The following is a 21,180-nucleotide window of genomic DNA, read 5'->3' as shown; positions in this document are numbered from 1 at the left end:
TGTTTCAGCGTGTTTCAATAAATTACGTTGCGCAAGGTGGAACATCTCGATAAACTAGGCGTAAATCATCCGTCATCGGGATGTCAGCGTCCCTGCAGGAAGTTCCCACCGCGCGCTCTGTACGATGTACGTCAAATGATAGCGGACTTACCTCCCTTTGCCAGAATACTTTCATTACTGCGAACTGCTTGTCTTAATTAATGCGGTTATATTTGTAAACGTACATACGGGCTTCTTTATAAGAACTATTGTTTTAGAAAAGGTTTAGTAAAGGAAGTAAAGCTTATTTACGCCCGTGCGCTCGTGTGAGTTAAAGTTGGATTGGGGTCAGGGGGCATAGATAAAATCTATTTTTGATTCAATTGGACTCAAGAAAGCTAAGAGAGTAAATCTTGTTTATCTTGGGAAGTAATGAAAATATATCTTATAAGATACTCAAAATGTGTGAATAGTGGGTAAAATGTTATTAAAAATATTTTATAGATTTCATTATCCTAAATTTGAGAAAAATTGATATTTGACTCAAAGAAAGAGATATCAGCATCTTGCACGCGACTGCAATGTTTCTCTCTTGTAGTTGCGTCTACAACTGATAGTAGATTTCACACAGACTTGCAATCTCAATTAGCCGAGTCATGTTCTTAGATTACTACCGTCCCGGGGAAAACTCTCGTCTTTGATGCTGCCACTGATACGCTAAAATGCACCGGTACTTGGTCGCATGTCTAACAGAGAATATGAGCCACTGATACAACAGAAGGCATCGGTAATTGGTCTCATGTCTAACAGAGAATCTGAGCCACTGATTCGACAGAATGCACCGGTAATTGGTCGCATGTCTAACAGAAATTCTGAGCCATTGTTACGCCAGAATGCACTGGTAATTGGTCGCATGTCTAACAGAGTATCTGAGCCACTGATACGCCAGAATGCCTCGGTAATTGGTCGCATGTCTAACAGAGAATCTGAGCCACTGATACACTAGAATGCACCGGTAATTGGTCGCATGTCTAACAGAGAATATGAGCCACTGATACGCTAGAATGCACCGGTAATTGGTCGCATGTCTGACATAACAGAGAATCTGAGCCACTGATACGCTAAAATGCACCGGTACTTGGTCGCATGTCTAACAGAGAATATGAGCCACTGATACAACAGAAGGCATCGGTAATTGGTCGCATGACCAACATACAATTTAAGCCACCCGATGCTGCCAGAATGCAAGGGTAATTGGTTGCATGTCTATCAGCGAATCAGAGCCACTGATACGCCAGAATGAACCGGTAATTGGTCGCATGTCTAACATAACAGAGAATCTGAGCCACTGATACACCAGAATGCACCGGTAATTGTTCGCATGTCTAACAGAGAATCTGAGCCACTGATACGCCAGAATGCTCCGGTAATTGGTCGCATGTCTAACAGAGAATCTGAGCCACTGATACGCCATAATGCACCGGTAATTGGTCGCATGGCTATCAGAGAATCAGATTCACTGATACACTAGAATGCACCAGTAATTGGTCGTATGTATAACAGAAAATCTGAGCCACTGATACGCCAGAATGCCTCGGTAATTGGTCGCATGTCTAACAGAGTATCTGAGCCACTGATACGCCAGAATTGCATCGGTAATTGGTCGCATGTCTAACAGAGTATCTGAGCCACTGATACGCCAGAATGCACTCGGTAATTGGTCGCATGTCTAACAGAAATTCTGATCCACTGATACGCCAGAATGCCTCGGTAATTGGTCGCATGTCTAACCGAAAATCTGAGGCACTGATACGCTAGAATGCACCGGTATCTCATGACTTATAGAAAATCTGATCAGGGAAACGGGTATATTCTGCTCTGTTGTCAGTTTAGGGGACATCAAACAACTACCTGTACTAGAAGAGCAATATTTGCCAAGGACATCCGTATAAAAGGGGCTAATGTGTAACTGTTACTTTAAAAGTAAATGATGAAATGTATCGCTATAATGATCTCTAACTTGTTATTTTCTAATAAACAGATTGAAAATATAGACTGTCAAAATAAATATTCTTTTTTTCTACTTTTTTTCAACCTGTTTCGTATTAGTGTTACGGTGAAGTATAGCAGAGTAAGTCTTTTTCCAGAATCCAGAACTACATAGATATGTAAATTATTTTATTTTCTAAACAAAATTCAAATATAATCACACAGAAAATGACAATTAAATTAATGAAAAAAAGAAAAGTTGAAGGACATTTTAAAGCAAAAAATAAATAAAAAAAATTAAAACAAATAAAAACAAAATAATAAAAAATGAAAAGGAAATAAGCGCGGACTGTTACTTGTACAATAACAAGATAAGTGAAAATTAATTCATTGAAAAAGGCAAAACAAAAGAGAAGAAAGCGGGCTTTTTCTAAAAGTAGGATACGTTGCCTATCTGATGTAACCAGCAATTAAGAAGAGAAGAGAAAAAAATTCCCCACTTTTGAATTTGTCAAACGAACAAGCATTAGCTACAAATGTGCACGTAACAGATTAGCAGATAAAAGCTTTGAGTTATTGGACGGTGTTTGATGGTCAAAGACGATACGAGTTGCCATTTCTTAAAGAATGCCAAAGAAAATATGAAAATCAGCAAAAACCCTGCATGGTCCGAAATCTTAACTAGATGAAAGTTCCTGATTAATTCTACGATTCCACAATTAATCTCTAAAATAACATCAAAGTACTCAGAACGATATTGGGTGTCAGAATGTTTACACATCGTTACTATAGCAACCATGCATGTCATGTTTATCTGGATAACATCTCAACAACATTCTACTTATCGCTTAGTGGGCGGGACTTAACTTAACGAGGAGGCGTCACTGAAAAAACCGTTATGCAAATTTCAGCGCTGATGGGATATTTCAACGAAATAAACCACACCTCTTGTTTTACATTTTACAAATATTATCGTACGAATTAATAAATGTTCTATTAAAATTTATTTCATGAATTTGTTATGTAAATAGATTTAAACCTTTAGATAAAAATAAAAAGTATACAAAATTAACATGTTTATATTTTAAGTTTTTATCTTATTTTACATAACTAATAATATTATTGATAGTTATTTCACGGCAGAATCGTTATGTTTTTTTTTTCTTTCAACTTTTAGACTTAGAACTATAGGAAAACATGTATAAAAAAACGAGAGCTCAATGAAAACGGGTGTTAAATATAAATAAAATATGTTCCCTTAAGAGGCCGTACAATTATTACTAAACAATTATAACTTTCAAACTTATTTTCATTAAACATTCGATTCCTTTTTGTAACAAAAAGAAAGAAAGAAAGAAGAACATATGATATCCACCGTGTTGCTCAACGTGCCAGCCCTGACGTTATTTATGTTTAAACATGTCATAACCGTTCCTTCAATTAAAATAACATTAATTAAGTTATATTGGACTTGAGTGATACGAGAAACTTTATACAACATGTCATTAGATGATGAAAAAGTTTGTCATACGACGGGTTATAAAAAATTGCTGCTCCGTGTAGTAGAATTTTGAACAGGACCATTTGTTCAATTTAATCTAAACACATCCTAAGTAAATCTTTCATACTACTTGGTTTTATTTCTATTTTCTGTAAAAAAAGAAATGTTTCGTCGTAATGACACATAACGTGACTTTACCGGAAGTGTATTTTAAAATTAAGTATGGTGGAGCATTGTGGTCAGATTGGTTGGTTTGCAGTCAGGATTTTTCAGCGGGATTTTATTTTTTCTTGATGGATTGATTAATTGTTTTTCTGAGCCAATCTTTTTCACTGTGTAGGATGAAGGAAAAAAGTTGAACTTAATAACTGCCATTGTTGGAGAACCACATGATTTTACAATCGCTTGGGGTTCTTTAAAGCCGAACGGCCAGACTGTTTGTCTACTCCAAAAAGCATTAAGACAACGGATTGTATATACAAACAAACAATTTATTGAGTTACTAGGGGGTCTGTTCGCTTTTTAAAAGCAATCAAGGAAAAGTTATTCAGCATCTATGTCATTTTCAAGATTTTCCACTCGTTTTCTCTCGGAAATTATTGGTAAGAAAACCAGAATTCCGTTTCTTTGAAAGCATATGGCACGTGTCAAGCAAGGAAGGGGATTTTATAATGGAGAAATTATATTTCGGGAATTAATTTTACCGTGCCGATGTGTGGGATAGTGCTAATTTATTTCCGAATGATGAATTAGTTAGGAACGGAATGCCTTCTTACTTGAAGAGTGATCGACACGTAGTAATTCATATAATTTTATTTACGACAAGCTGAAATAATCAGTCAGGGTTTTTTTTCCAATCTACAATATATCAGGACTCTTGAAGTATCGTTGAAACCTAGAAATATAATTCAGTTGTACCTCCTATTTGAAATTAACGATTTTTATGTGCTCTTATTCTAATTAGGGTCTTTCAAATTTCAAAGACCCTGTTCTAACTAACTTTTGTCGGTACGATGAGACGTCCACTGTTCAGCACAAACATATAGATATATCTTTTGTCTGTATGACATATCCATATTTTTATATGAAATATAAATATCAATAAAAACAAGTTCTATGGCAGTTTCGATTTTATAAGTTATCAAGATTTTTGACAGGTTATATAATCTATATATAAACGGTTGTTTGAAAATATAATCCGAGCCGATATTTGCAAATAACCGTTTATATATATCAGGAAAATTCGTAACGAATTTATAAATCAATATTTTACAATCTGTTATATTTTAAATCTATCATTCGTGTGTGATATTGCACAGCTGAGATACATTGATCTATATTTAAAATGTTAATGTTAGTCTTTTTTAAACACGAGCATTCTTTACTTCATATATAGAAGTGGGAAAGCAGACCAGAAATGTTCATCATATAAAAACACACAGTTTAATGATGAGCAGATAGCAAATTTAAACACACATTTATCATAAACTATACAAAATGTCGCATACATTAATTGTAATATTTGTACATATCTTAAACTATTAAAGGCTCATTAAGCTCGTATTTATTTCTCAGAACCTTTCTTCCCCCCCCCACCCAAGCCGTGTTCAAATGTAAAAACCCGCTTTGCGACCACCCCGATTTCGAGACAAATCGGCTAATAAGAAAGATTTTTTTTCTGACCCGAAATTTTCCTTCTTTATTTTAATAGTCGCCAACCCCGATATCGAGACTATCCTGTTATTCCTTGACACGACCAGTAAATTTAGTCCCGTTTGGTAATGAAAATGAAATATCTGGTGCCTTTTTTGCCCTTTGCAAGTGTTATTATTATAGTGATATAGCATTATGTATGGAAGTCAAAACACTACTTTGTTTACATTTTTGCTACTTTAATGTCACACCACTAAATGTTCTGCGCTACTTTCTTTAGTTATACAACATCTAATATGCTATAAAGCTATAAAGCTATTATCAAAACATAATTAAACACATGTTTGGCCCTTAAAAAAGAAATGTATTGAATTTTTAGCATAATGTGCCTTTCATACACTTTTTTAAGTTTTTTTAGAGTTGATGTATAAAAAAACTTAAGCAAAAAGAATTAAGACAACTTGTTTTGTTTGTTGTTGTTGTTTTTGTTTTATTTGTTTGAATTTTTTTATTTATTTTTTTTTTTTTTGTTATTTTTGGTATACATATTTTCAACTCTTGCTTTGAAAAAAAATAGAAAGAAAGAAATTGTATTTTGTAAATTCTATTTTTATTGTTTTTTTTTATCTATTTTTCATTTATTCATATATTGCTTGATTTCTTGTTTATATGTTTCTTTCTTTCTTTCTTTCTTTCTTTCTTTCTTTCTTTCTTTCTTTCTTACTTTCTTTCTTTCTTTTGTATCTTTGTTTTAAATTTTCTTTGTTGAATTAAGAAATGGAATATTTCTTTAATTTGACCATGAACACGACAAAATAGACACCACGATGAATAAAATATAAGGATAAAACCAGAATATAAAATTCATAAATCCCAATTGCTCCATAATCTATGCTTATATATTTTAAATTAAATATTGTATAGCTAGTAGTTGGCATAACATAACATAACATAGCATAGCATAGCATAGCATAGCATAGCATAGCATAGCATAGCATAGCATAGCATAGCATAGCATAGCATAGCATAGCATAGCATAGCATAGCATAGCATAGCATAGCATAGCATAGCATAGCATAGCATAGCATAGCATAGCATAGCATAGCATAGCATAGCATAGCATAGCATAGCATAGCATAGCATAGCATAGCATAGCATAGCATAGCATAGCATAGCATAGCATAGCATAGCATAGCATAGCACAGCATAGCATAGCATAGCATAGCATAGCATAGCATAGCATAGCATAGCATAGCATAGCATAGCATAGCATAGCATAGCATAGCATAGCATAACATAAACATAAACATAACATAACATAACATAACATAACATAACATAACATAACATAACATAACATAACATAGGATGTTTATTCTTTAACAATTCTTAGATTAAAAGAAACTTTTTTTCGGAATTTATTCGAATTTTGATCTTTAAAAGTGTACTTTGATCCGAATATTTCTTTTCAAGTTTTTTTTTTATAAGTACAGGATGTATTTTCATCAGCTGGTGTGGGAAAAAAAGTTCATTCGTGGCTGTTGCCACGAGTGAAATATGATACTTTTCATACAACAAGATGAAAATATATCCTCTATTTCTTACGACAAGAATTTTCTGTTTATTATATATTTCTTTCTTTGTATTTACATTACAATTTGAACGACATATCCTTAAATTGTGTATATGGGCTAAATTTGGAAGAAAGTAGTCCGGCAAGAAACTACAGTGAAAATACAGAAAATACATTTCACTGCAGTGAAAAATATTTTGTACAGTGAAAAAAAACAACAAAAAAAAACAACAATAACAAAAAAACAGACGGAAAATGAAACACGTATTTTATTTCATCAATAGTTCCCAATATTTGTAAGTACTCGTACATGTATATAATAAATACTGTTTATTAATTCTCACTTTTACCAAAAAATGTGTTGGTTTTCATATAAAATATCAGGTTTTAATATTTTGCAAAATTTATTTTAAGATAGAGTGACTTTCAGGATCAGTTTCATGTTCTCATTTCATATCTAATTCTATCTTCATTTATTATTATTATTATTAATATTATTATTATTAATATCATTATTATTATTATTATTATTATTATTATTATTATTATTATTATTATTATTATTATTATTATTATCATCATCATCAACACTCCATGTGGCTGTTATTGCCTCAAATGTAAACATTTTGTTATAACATACTTATTATATACAATTATCATTTTTATTAGATATTGCACAAGCTAATTCGAAATTCAAACTATTATTGTTTTTCTTTATAATATAATGATGTGTCATTTCACATAGACCTACTCATACCGTTGTAAATGTTATATAATTCACCACAAGCTCGCTCCTTACATTGTTCAATACGAAGAACGGATTTTAAAGACCGCGATACTATGTGACATCGTAAACCAAAAATTCGAAAAATTAATAAATGAAAAGGTTTTTACACGTCGTAATAAAATCAGCAAACCCGACTCAATTCGCCAGAAAAGTTTCTGAAAACGTTCATTTTCGTAACTATAATCAATTCAATTAAATGCCAAAAAAATGATAATGACAAACTACACGAAAATACCAACATATAAAATCCATTAACTTGGACGTGGAAAGAGAGATAACTCTACAGTCCATGCTTAAAATATCAATCACACAGATGGCTTACTTCCCTTTACGTGTCGTCCGCTACTGTATTTATAAATAATGTTAAACTGACATATTACTTCAAGCGCTAAATACATGAGAAAATAGTTGCAAACGTAAACTAATGAATAAGCAAGGTAAAGACTTATCAAACCGGTAGGCTATTATGTGTAACCATAGCCGGTATTTTTAAAGTTACTCATATACAGATGGAAGAATCAAATTTGAAACATTATTTTTCAATCCTGTTTGTAACCTTGAATGATAAGAAAAGCCGTAGAATAGTCCCCAATCCATATATAATCATGATTTAATCTGATATTTTGTTCTTTTCATTTAACATTATCATAACGTTTTGTATGTAAACATTGTACATGTATTATATTCATGCTTAATATAATAACGCTTTACATGTTACATAATTATGCGAAATATGACTGTATTAAGTAAACGTATCCTACCCCGTTACAGACAGATTAAGGACTGACCCCTCTCATTTTGTTTAATCAATTACATGTATTTTAGATGCCTTTTGCTAGCTTAAATTACTTCTACATGACGCGACTGGGAATCTTTTTTTTCGAGATTTAAGTACAATTTAATGTAGGTCTTGGCCACTAACTTGTGTGCAAAATTTGAGGTCATTTGTCTATTCTGTTTTCCACGAATAGTGATTTTAATTGTCTAAAATGACCCCCAGTCATCATCATCATCATCAACATCATCATCATCGTCGTCGTCGCCGCCGTCGTCGTCATCATCCTCATTCTCATCATCATCATAATAATCATTATTATCATCATCATAATAATCAATATAATAATCATCATCACTATCATCATTATCATCATCAATGTCACCATCATTGTCACCACCACAACCACCACCACCATCACTACCATAACAATGCTCGGTCTGTAACATCGTTAGAAATGCACGGAATTAAACTCGATCATGCTAATATATAGGAATCTTTCAAGCGTCAAAATCGAACTACATGGTTGAAAGCCTATTGGCAATACAGTTATACTCATCAACTGGGTTGAAATCAAAATAACCTTTTTAAATTTGCTTAACGAAGCAAAACATTATTTTCAATTTACATGTGTTCATACCCTTTTCGTTTGTGTATCTTTTCTGTGCTTAAATATGAAAGTTTGAAAATTGATAATTTAAATAAATAAAGAAAGACAAAGAAATGGATAATAAATGCACTAGTAGTATGTATTAGCACCATTGGATATTGTTATAATTGTTACCATGGCAACCATTGATGTTACTGTTGAGGAGATAGAGGGCGCTCCGTTACTCATTAACCCGAAGGTCAAAGAGGTCAAACCGACAACAAGGTCAAGGTTAAACCTTGTACTGTGCATTGTTTTAGCAATTGACACTCTGTTCCAGCTTGTTGCCATAGTAACGCCAGGTTGGAACGTTCAGAGGGCGGAACTAGGTTCGAGTCACGAGTCAGTGTATTATACCATTGCCTGCGCAGACACGACTCCCTTGGAGAATGTTTCCACAACTGTTTGCAATACATGGACTTTCCTAGATGACTTTTCAAAAGCGTATAATACAGCAAAGGACTCTAAGAAACCTGCGCTTGGTAACGTTTATACTTTACGGTTTTCATATACGGCTTGACACGTATAAATAATTACCTTTACATGCCTTGTTTTAAAGTGTTCATGTATGTACGTTCAAATGGTATACTCCTTTATCATGGCTTTATGTGTCTTTCATTGGTGTTTTACATTAACTGATATAGTTAAACATTTTTCACTATGTATGTAAGTAAAGTTTTCCTACATGTTGGTTATTTGTATGACTGATAATATCTCAAGGTAAATGCCCTCTAGCAGAAACGGTGAAAACGTTGTTAATATGTAACTTGCGATGATCAGTTTAATAGAAAGTAAACCCTTTTAATGTTGTTCATTTTTTAAAGCAAAGAACTGCATGAGACATAATTATATTGTATATATTTGTCCAGCGCACCTTGCCAGCTATTTACATTTCTGCCCCATGTAATAAGTAGGTAATTATTTTACATCGTAACGGAATTTTCAATCTGATTAAAATAAGCTACGCATTAGGTAAGAAATAAATAGACCTGAACTTAAGTCAGATTGCAGAATTCTAAATAGATCTAACTTTTTTTCATTTAATTACTTTTGAAACAAAATCAAAACTGAATCGACGGAAATACGATAAAAACAAAACGCTCAGTAATTCTATACTAAAACTTAGACATGGGTTACAACCACATGTACGGTACTGTTTGTGGAAGTGTTTCAAAATATCGCAATCAAATTTTGTCAATTCACAAGCATTTGTTTTATCAGGCCTATAATCTAATTTTAAGAGTCCGAAAACTAACTATTTCATATCTCCCTAACAAGATGCAATGTTAACTAACATAAAACAAAACCTTGTATAGGGTAAAATGGCCGCGGTCTGGGGTCACTTTTGATATACATGTATACAGTTGAAATGGATAACACGTATTAGCATTTTTCAAAAATGCTAGGAAGTGCTGTTCAGCCGTTTATCCGATTTTGTTTCGTGAAATAGACATTTTGAATTTGCGGGTGAGGTGGGCACTCCAAACATATTTATCACAACGAATATTTCATTTATTGCTTTATTTTGTAAGTTATAAGTCGTTTATTTAATTATTCTTCCAGTTGGTGTATACAATTTACGGGTTCGGTACCAGATCAATGTACAGATCAGTTGGTTCATTGTTGCTGGGACAACCGTCTTCCAAATCATCCGGTATATCCGGGCAAACGAGGCATATCCTAGGCTGACAGCTATCAACGCCATGCTGCTTTTATGTGCATGTAAGTTATAACGAAGTGATGTATTTATATGCATATGTAATAATTCTATATATTATAATGTAATGATTATATATATTTTGAGAGAAGAGCAATGTTTATTCGCCGCAATCCCATAATAGTATGATGAGCATTAATTTTGACAGAAAAGCTATGTGCTTTATATACGAGTATAGTTTCTAAAGTAATCCGAATAAAGTAGCCCAATCGGTTGATATTATTTTCTGCTAGGACCGGTGCTAGGGGCTGGGCATGGAGGAGAACGGTAGCTTACACAATTCATATATCTCAATAGATAGACTAAATCAAACAAAGGGATGATTTTTTTGCATTGATCGTGCTGGGCGTTCTTTAAAGGGTTTCCACTCTTCGTGATACACATATACTTTATCAACATATATTCCATTGCTTAAATAAAATGATAAGTAGGATTAACCACAAATTTGTCATTGCTCAAACTATATATTGTATGATTAATTATGTGACAGCGGAACATATTTCAAGCTTTATGGCCAGTCCAAGTTCCGAGTTGTCATCCTGTAGGAACATATGACTATATGAATCTACAAATCTATAATCTACTGGTAAAATATGCGCGATGCTCACTTGCAATTGGTTTATGAATCTTGTTTCAATCACTAACAAAAATACAAAATCAGTTTTCTGTATTAATTAATTATTTTCAGGTTCAGCGATGTACCAGGCTTTATATGAAACACTCGTGAAATTGGACGTGACGTCACGACTTGCAGAATATCTTGGCGTTGAAATCGGTTTTCCATACAGTGTTCTTTTATATTCCATCGCTTTTATGCAAACTTGTGCATGTACCGTAATAGTTGTAAAACAGGTATATGATTATATACGACACATACAACTTGCTCTGTTAGAGACTAAAGTTCAGGTGAACACATTACAAATACAATATGAAGCAGAAGCAGAAGAATTTAAACATTATCGTCTGCTACAAACTGAGAAATCTCGTCTGAGATGTCGGAGCCGGAAGTCTCACCATATCGGGAGGAATTCGAAAACGGACAAAAATCGTCACGGTCATTCTACAAGACTTAAATATATCGCTGATCGTTCGCCAGTTTATTCTGAAGGAGACAATAGTGCAAAATGTTTAGAGTTATTGGACATATCGAGTGTCCATTCCTCTGTGACGCAAGCTAATGATGATCGGGAGAGCATTGACAATGTAAATCATTCACGTGACCTTTATCACGGAAACAGTGACCTTTCCGATATATCACGTGACTCCTCCTCTCATCATCACAGTAGTCATGGTACACACAACAAATCTGTTCGTCCACAGAAGTTATCAACACGAAAAGATCAAGACCAAGGTGAAGCGGGACACATGCGTTATAGTCATTGCCTACCAAGACAGGAAAATAATGGTAACGCAACAGAAGCGAAGTCATTCACTGGTTCAGTAAAGAAACACACAGATACGATATCGAATAAATTGCTAGAAGAACAAGAAAATAACAAAGGTATTACTAAACAGGGAAAAAGTGCAGTGGATAATAGCAAAGGAGCAAGTGATGGTAAACCTTTACAAAAAGACTACACTAGTAGAATAGTGTCTGCAGATGTTCATATACCAAGCATAGACGGCGAGGAAATAAAAGACTAAATTTTCACAGCGATCTGCGTAACCAAACGCTTTGACACTAGTACTTGTGATTACTTTGTAAATGTAAGCTGTTTTCTGCTAGACTAGTGTATATGAGCTTTACATAAGATTCAAAATGAAATTCAATCTAAATATATAATTATATTGTAGTTAAATTCTAGCCACTTGTGATTTTGTGGATAATGACTCACTCAAACATTTCGGCTATTGTCAATAATCCGGAGTTTGACGGAATGGGCCGAGATGATGCGATTGATAACGACTAAGATGTTATTGGCGAGCGCTGCGGTGTTCCGATTGTATCCCAAAGCTACAATGGCAATTTTACATGAGAGTGTCTTCTGTAAAACACTTTCATAGTTTTTGTAAACAATCCTTGATCATTAAATGACATATGGCATCAGCAGCCTCAGAGTCCAATATTTATCAAACCAAAGTAAAAATTGAAAATACCTAAAAATGATTTTAAAAAAGTATGCTTAATATATAAACGCCATGCACAAATTCATCAATGAATCGAACAGGGTGTCATAGACGAGTGGTTATGAACGCTGACTTGCCCTTCACCGCTGTAGGTTCGAGTCCCGAGAGGGACTTTGGGTCCTTTAATGTGAGGAAGCAACTCGGCTAGCTTAATGAACGTCTAAGGTTCTACTCATTTCAAAGGTTTAAGGGCGGACTGTTGAGTCATTACTGATGCTTACACATAGCAATTACCGGTATCACCCCACCTGGGTCAATTCCAATATACCATATGCTAAAATTGCCTATGTACATGTACCACCGCACTGACGGGTTGGACCGCAAAGAGTATTTGACTTATGTTCGGTGTTACAACGCTACAGGGGCGTATCACGTTGGGGGAAGGATCTGACCCCAAGCGTCTGTGATGGAGACTTTATAAGTAATTTTCAGTATAAACATTTATTCCCAATTGAATTACATTTCAAGTTGTGTTAGCAAATCTGATATTAGTTTTAACTATAGTTTTTAACTCATCCTCGGATACCCACAGTAGATTTTCATGCAAACGGCCTGTCACACCATAACGTTCTCAACGTTTCAATCGTTTTGGAACGTTCTTGAATGAGGCTGACACTTCTAGCGTATGATTAACGTACGTCTAACGCGCATAACTAGCGTGCGTTTAACGCACGAGAAGCTTGTAACAGCGACCAAGTAAGATACCTCAGAAACCTATAAGCGTGGCTAACGCGCCACTGACGCTGGACGAACTATTAATTTTTGTCAACGCCTGACAAGCGTTGTGAGCCTGAGTGACTAACGCGTGAATAACGGCAGAATAGTGTCTTGATGGCGTGTTAATTTAACGGCTAAACGGATACAAAACGCTGGAAATTTCATAGTGAAGTCGGCTGTTCTTGTGAGTTTGCATCAGCATCATGACGCCAAGCAGAAAAGATTGGCGTGAGGGCTTCTCCTACTAGCTTCCAAGTCCTTAGCATCTTTATATTCGTGATTTAGTCCAACATTGTCGTCTTCGTCGGTGTCTTCATCTCTGTGGGTGAATGTCGGGGTCTTCTCTGCGCATAAATTCGCTTGACATGTTCAACAATGTTTAAGTTCATTGCATCAACTTGATGCTTGGCTATCAAAACTTTTTTCCGGACCAGCGTTCTACACCGATTCCTGGCGATATCCGACTTTCACTAGCGTTCCTGGCGCTTCGCAACAACCATGGGCGACTACCAACGTTTCCTCAAACGCCATAGAACGCTGACCCGTACACCAGAACTTCACGGTGTGACGGCCCAACAACATAACATGTGATAAATGCCGTGGGTATCCGACGATGATGTGAATTTAGATTAGCGCGGGTTCAGATTTGACTTTACTGGATTGAATGCACTTCTCTTATTGACAATAAGGGCACGTGTAATAAATATTGAGATACAATCAATATAAATAAATATACAAATATAGCATGGTCAAAGCCTTTTAACACAAGCGTCTATACGTCGCTGACCTACTTTTGTAGTTACACAGATAGATACGACATTTATAAACTCTATATACATGATAGTTTATGCGAAATTGACAGTGAAATTTAATAAGGGCAAATACTTACAATATTTTTCTTAAGATTGATTGCCGCTTTGAATTATACGACTAAATAGTTAAAGGGAAGTAATACGTAATCGGATTTCAATTTCCACATGTTATACACCGCACTTTTGTCACGCATACCTGCAAATCAATAAGACAACAACCATGCTTTCAGCGACTGTTCACGTATGACTGCGCTGGATCATGTGTTGTTAAAGCTTTGATGTATAATAATCCAATTACGTATTGTGAAATTTTATAATGAATAGTATCCGTGTAAATTTACACTGCTAGCTAAACTGGGTTTTAACAGGTACAGAAATAAATCCAATACTAGATTTATATAAAGGATTTGATAAAGTGACATTGGCCGACCAGTGAACTCTTCATGTTGTTGACACCGCGGACATGCTCTATTTGATCTAGGGCATACAGGTTACGCGATTAAGACGATTGACAGTTTACATGTTTAATTAGATTTAATGGCAGGCTCATCATCATTGGAAGAGGTTGCGTACACACCTGTCATGAATCAGGAGGACGCTGTTGTCAAAGATGGAAGCGCGCGCGGTGTTTGTCAACAGTTTAACCGTCTTCAGTTAGTGTTGTGCATTGTTTTAATAGTTAGCGTTACATTTCAATTCATTGCCATAGTAACACCAGGATGGAGCATTTATTATACAGACTCTGTCTCAGCATATGAGTCGGTATATTACAGCACTGGTTGTGTTAAACTGGAGATAAAAAAAGAAACAATTGAGGAATGTAAGACATTGTCGCATAGGGATGCTTTCTACCAGGATTATTATGCTTCAAGTGAAGAAGGGAAACCGGCTCTAGGTTATTTATCATTCAATTAACTCATCATTTTATTGTGTTGCATGAAAAGAAATAATTTTGTTTACAATAAACAAGTGTTTTACGCAATCACTTCCTGTGTATTAATGGGAGGTAACTCAGAAAAGTTTTAGCGTTATTGCGCTTCTCGAAGTATTTAAATTTTGAACACCACTATTTTTTTTCCTTTATTCAAACCAAGTCATATTGTAAAACAATGATTTGCGAGTGCATGTACTAGACAGCGATAAATAACAAATACTTAAACTATGGGGAAAGCATAAGTTACAAAACTGACTCTTATTTTGATATATCTACTGACATATTTTGCTTACAATTACAGGACATCGGTATAACTTAGTTATTCAGTATCAGATGAATGTTCAGATCACGTGGCTTCTGATTGTTGCAACCCTGATATTTCAAGGCTTAAAGCTGTTTCACCCTCAGGAATATTTTCCACGAGCTACTATTGTCAACGTCGTCGTACTGGCATGTTCTTGTAAGTCATTATTATACGGCGGATTATTTTACGGCAGGATTATCAATATTTCACTTTTTATGTTTTCCTTTTTGAAATGTTTTCAATAGTTCATGATTATTCCTTGATTCTCTTTCGGCATCAAACAAATATGTTCATATACACAAACAGAAATTCTTCTTCGCCCGAGATTCGAACTCACAGCCTTACAATAGATAAATAAATATGCCTTATTGTTTAATTTTGTGTATTGGGTGAATTTGGAAGAAAGCAGCCCGGCATGATACCAAATACGGAAAATATGTTTCACTACTTTTACAGGGAAAGTACGCTAAATGAAAATATGCATTTGATTTCATCAATATTCATTTTTAAATATATAATAAATGAATAAATAAATAAATAAATAAATAAATATATAAATAAATAAATAAATAAATTCAAGGTCTAGGTCTAGACCACAGGCAGCCGGTGCGTGGCTTGGATAGTATGTACATGTACATGACCACGCCCACTTATTTTTATAAGTAAAATATTTATTCATAAAATATTTTTAAAACATCTTATTTAAAAAAAACCCCAAAAAACATCTTATTTTCAACAAACAACAAAGGTAAGTTGTTTTTAAAATTCGTCCATATTTACTTTAAATTTATTTATAGTATGAGTGAAATAAAAAGAATAACTTTTTTGTTGTTTTACTGAAAATTTGATGTTTTAAAAACATTTTGAATACATAAATATTTAATTTATCCAAATAAATGGGAGTGGTCATGTACATGTATATATAGTATCCAAGCCACGCACCGACTGCCTGTGATCTAGATCAGACCAATATGGCGAAGTATTATCGATACCCCGAAACAGTTGTACAGAATAATACTATAGACGTGCATCCATACATTTTTTTAATGCGTTTTATTGAAGGTCGCCGCCGGAAAGCCCATATGGGCGACCGTACACTCAAGTCGGACCATCCTAAAGCGTCCCGCCGAGATTTTTCGTCGATTTTTTCCAGCTTTATTGGTAGAGGAAGACCCCAGGTGCTCCTCCGGGCATTATTTCAGGCACGAGCGGGCACCTGAGTAGAACCACCGACATTCCGTAAGCCAGCTGGATGGCTTCCTCACATGAAAGATTTCGACCCGAGTGAGGATCGAACTTACAGCGGTGAGGGACCTGTGATCTCAAGTCAACGACCTTAACCACTCTACCACGGAGGCCCCTACATCCAATCATACAAATGTAACGGCTGCCCATTTGCCAAAAAGGGCCAACATTTTATATACCATAATACCAGTACAAATTACAATCATTCCAATTCCTATTGTCACATTTGATTGTGAATTATCACACCTTTATCAATTTATAATGATAAAGAGAAATCGATATAAAGTTAAAGGAACTCTACTGAGGTCCAAAAGCCTAACGAATCTAGATAGATCCTCTGGGACTATTAAAACCGACATTGTGCATTAGATACTTAAGAAATATACTCAGAAAAATAATATAAATTGCATGTTTTTGCTTTACTTAGTCCGAAAAATGATGTCAAAAATCTTCCTTGGAGTCCCTTTAAGGGCCATTTTTACTATAAACATTATTACTGAATATTTATAGGTTGTAGGAAAAGATGATATTATATTTTATCTTAAATATGTTAATATATTTTGTTTATGAAGTTTTAAATATATCGATTTTATTCTTGTTTCGCTACTCTCGGGGTCCATAAATATAACCATATATATTTGAGAAGAAAAAAGTCTTCTGCCCAAGGTCCAGACTTACTGGTTCAATGCTCAGCGCTATTGTCTGCCTCTTTGAATCGGTTTGAATTTGGTTGCTATGTTTGTGTTCGGCGCCCATTTTCGCGCCTTTCTTGTGGCCCTGCAAGACTGAATATTTTTAGGTTGTATTATTACGTGACCTTAACTTAAATTTATTTACATTCCAGGTCCTTTTATGTTCCAAGTTCTTTTCAAAAACTTCGTGGACATAGACTTCAGGAGAAAACTGTCCGATACAACTAGTGTAAAAGTTGGATTTCCGTACTCCTTCTTTTTCTATACGTTGACATTCGCTATGGTGTTAGCCAGCTTAGTTCTGATCATTAAACAGGTTCTTGATCAAATACGCGAAAAAGATCGTATACACGCAGAGATAAAAGTAAAATTTGATAGGCTAAAATTAGAATATGACGCTGAAGTAGACGCTTTCAGGCGGTACCGACAGAGAGGACACCTGAGACCCGACGGTGGAGGTTCTTACCGAGGAGACAGGAAGTCAAGGGGTGATGACAGGGGCTCGCATTCCCCGCGTCATTCTCGCGAGATTAGAGATCACGATAGAGATCATCATAGATATGGTGACCATTCTCCAAGACGGCCAGACGACGCGTCACGTGGTCGACATTCTCCAAGACCACGTGACCGGTCACCGCCTCGAGGTCATAGAAATGGAGACCGTTCACCAAGGCCACATAATAGGCAAGGCTCCCCACCATCGCATGACCACAAAGGCCATCCTCCAAGAAATCGGTCCCCTCGCCCCGATGAGCGTGAACACCACGAAATACGTCGTCGATCGCCTCCTAGGAATGATTCATCGAGCAGTAGCTTACCAGAAGGAAATGATGACCGAAAATCATTCAGGCATTCGGAGAATCATGAAAACCCAGCACTAGTTATTACACCGACTATTGAAACGACTCCAAACATAATAGTTGAACCTCGCTCGAGTCAGGCTGTCGTTAACGACACTACAAATGGTGATATTAATGGGACCCGAAGTGCAAAAACTGAAGATATTGAATTAAACGTTGCAAATATGGTGTGACGTAAGTGGTTTAACTTGTTAGGCACATATCATCCCAACACCATATTGGAAACATATTTGTTATTTTATATAGCTTTTTCGTTTTACCATTTTAAACGCTTTTGTAAATACGCAGCGTAGATTCCATTACAAAGATGATGTCTTGTGAGTCTTTGATGGAATAGACGATGCACTTTTTATATGATCAGAAGACATATTAGAGATACTAAGAGAATTGTCCATTTACAGTGTGTTTTTTCCAGAGGATATTTGATTTTAACTCGACTATTCGAATAATAGGGAGGGGTATTGTAGTCACCTAAGGCGTCTCAAAGGAACTTTGGGATGTGACAGAATGAGAATTTTAGAATAATCTTAGATTAAAACAACCAAACCAATAATTAAGGATAAATACAAATGTCATCAAACAGAGGTTCTACCGAATCAGAAAATAAATGAAAAGCAGGGGTATAATTTTGCTACTAAAAATATCCGTTATTTATTAATATTCTGTAAAAAGAATGCTGACAAGACTTAGTGCTACTTTTAAAGATAGACTATTTGATTTTTTTTCTAGTTTTACAATACTTAGTCACACATTTTTTTTGCAGTTTGGAATCATCAAATTGATTGTAACGACTACTCATACTACATAAAGAATCTGTTATCATATAAACATGTTACACTTTTAGCTCGACTTCTCCAAAAATAAGGAGAGCTATTGTACTCATCCAGGCGTCATCGTGAAACTTTGGTCAGCTTTTTAATGACTGCAATTTTTATCATCATATGACTACTGCGTGACAATCGCAATATGGGCTATTTTTGCATATTTAACCATCTTTTGAGTAATTTACGTAGATTGTAAGTCGCATTTACAATATGTTAAATTTACTTTTGATGTTTTATTGTTCAGTTCACAATATCATATTTTTAAGTACATTTTCAAAATAAAATGTTCATGAAAATAAGCGTGAATATGGATGCATGCTGCTTTAAAACTTATTTTACTTATATTTGGTTTCCATTGAAATGATGTCAATCTACCAAGATGTTAAGGTATCACGTGATCTGTGGTGGTGCTTTATTGAAATTTAGTCATATTGCACTTGAATAATTGTAATACAATATGTATTTTATATTAAATAAAATGAATACTCTTTTTATATGAATAAATGATATAAATGCTGTAAACTATTGTTTGATATGTTTTCTGTTTTTCTCTATATGAGTTCGTTGGATATTTAAAGACGCACCGAAACTGTACTCAGTAAAGGCCATATAGTGAATCGTCAGCTTAACCGGTGGCGGAAGACTTCCGGTGGTCCTTTGTGTATTATTCCCACTGGTCGCATTGATTGTCGCACCGGCGCTGTAAAGTTCATACAGCGATATCAGCTTAACTGGCGGCGGAGGACTTCCAGTGTTCCTTGGTGTATTTTACCATTTTCCATGTAAACACGAATGTGTGCTTGTCGCATTGATTTAACCTAAAATATGTATTTCTTGTTATTCATGCAAAGACGACAAATAAACAAAAAATAGTATATTTATTAGTTATAATGGTATTGACAAGATATGCAAACAACCGGGTACGAAAATTATAGGTACGCCCGTTCCTTGTGTGTAAACATCCTCAGATGGTAATATTGCCGGATTTACGTATGTGATACATGCAATATACATCTACAGTATAGGCGCTTTGTCTGGAAAAAAATATATGAACATTACTGCAGTATGTGCAAATTAATAGATAAGAGTAGTTTTAAATTTACTACAAAATTAAGATTAAAGATAACACTTAGTCTAGTATTGACAGATAGAAGGCCGGTAAGCACTGCCAAGTAAAGATGAGCTTGCAAGAACTCGGGTAGACAATCCCACAGATGCACACTGGCCATAGCTTTCGCAGAAGCGAGGGATCCCTCGCAGCGGCGGTAGAGAATTCGTCGCAGAAGCGGTGGATAAAATATGGCCGTTTTCTGTTGTCAGTAAGTTTATGGCTGAATTTTACTTTATATTTAATGTTTTACCATGGACACATCTAGTGAGACTGGAGCCCTCTTCCAACTTATAACACGCACACGCGACAATTTAATGTCATTTCTGCAAACACTTCTGTACAGTTTGACGAGGGGACGCCTTTTTTGCCTAATTTTGATTAAAACGCGTTCAAATTTAAGCAAAATGATCCCTTAATACACCAGCATCACATAGTATATATAATATTTGGGAAAAAACAGCCATATTTTAAAACTTTTGAAATTTTTTATTGTCTTTTTATAAAAGAATTGACAAGAATTGATAACCACGGAGACGGAGGTGGATTCGATTGCAACGCAGTGCGGTGAGCCCGATACCACTAATGTCTATTGTGTTGTTTTAATTTGACATATGACTCAGTTTTCAGAGCTATGTCTTAAATATACTTAATTTAGATGAATTCTTACGCGATATATTGGTATAAATTTAGTCATCAACTCCTAGCATTAAAGGATCTCGACTGAAATCAAAAGGAGTAAAAACATAGAAATTGAAAATCTGAAAAATATCAAGTGGAGCATAAAAAAGAAATATAATCAAAATTGAATTGAATTCCGATTACAACCTTTTTTCATTTTTGGGTCATTTTGCACAATAAAATTGATTTAAGAGAGAGAATGACCTCAAAAAATTTTCATCCAAGTTATTGGTCGAGACCTGCTGTAATATGT

The 21,180-nt window shown here is 34.9% G+C and overlaps 2 protein-coding genes across 2 annotated transcripts; both read left to right on the top strand.

The window, feature by feature from the left end:
* Positions 1-8,925: 8,925 nt before the first annotated feature.
* On the top strand, positions 8,926-12,483 carry LOC132754931 (uncharacterized). The gene is made up of 3 exons (XM_060745687.1): positions 8,926-9,388; positions 10,470-10,628; positions 11,312-12,483. Exons 1-3 carry the CDS (start codon positions 9,043-9,045, stop codon positions 12,265-12,267), a joined length of 1,461 nt encoding a protein of 486 aa, XP_060601670.1. The 5' UTR covers positions 8,926-9,042; the 3' UTR covers positions 12,268-12,483.
* Positions 12,484-14,630: 2,147 nt separating this feature from the next.
* LOC132754930 (uncharacterized) lies at positions 14,631-19,660 on the top strand. Its single transcript, XM_060745686.1, has 3 exons — positions 14,631-15,174; positions 15,515-15,673; positions 17,607-19,660. Exons 1-3 carry the CDS (start codon positions 14,817-14,819, stop codon positions 18,485-18,487), a joined length of 1,398 nt encoding a protein of 465 aa, XP_060601669.1. The 5' UTR covers positions 14,631-14,816; the 3' UTR covers positions 18,488-19,660.
* Positions 19,661-21,180: the final 1,520 nt, after the last annotated feature.

Source organism: Ruditapes philippinarum, unplaced genomic scaffold, assembly GCF_026571515.1.
Source record: "Ruditapes philippinarum isolate M1 unplaced genomic scaffold, ASM2657151v2 ctg1197_1_1_1_1, whole genome shotgun sequence".
Classification (NCBI taxonomy): domain Eukaryota; kingdom Metazoa; phylum Mollusca; class Bivalvia; order Venerida; family Veneridae; genus Ruditapes; species Ruditapes philippinarum.
This window is presented reverse-complemented; position numbering and strand designations above follow the sequence as displayed.

Excerpts from the sequence above, each read along its gene's own strand:
- LOC132754931 (XM_060745687.1), top strand. The coding sequence starts at position 9,043 with ATGGCAACCATTGATGTTACTGTTGAGGAGATAGAGGGCGCTCCGTTA. Across the intron at positions 9,389-10,469 it reads CTCTAAGAAACCTGCGCTTG|TTGGTGTATACAATTTACGG; the intron begins GTAACGTTTATA and ends TTATTCTTCCAG. Across the intron at positions 10,629-11,311 it reads CATGCTGCTTTTATGTGCAT|GTTCAGCGATGTACCAGGCT; the intron begins GTAAGTTATAAC and ends AATTATTTTCAG.
- LOC132754930 (XM_060745686.1), top strand. The coding sequence starts at position 14,817 with ATGGCAGGCTCATCATCATTGGAAGAGGTTGCGTACACACCTGTCATG. Across the intron at positions 15,175-15,514 it reads AGAAGGGAAACCGGCTCTAG|GACATCGGTATAACTTAGTT; the intron begins GTTATTTATCAT and ends TTACAATTACAG. Across the intron at positions 15,674-17,606 it reads CGTCGTACTGGCATGTTCTT|GTCCTTTTATGTTCCAAGTT; the intron begins GTAAGTCATTAT and ends TTTACATTCCAG.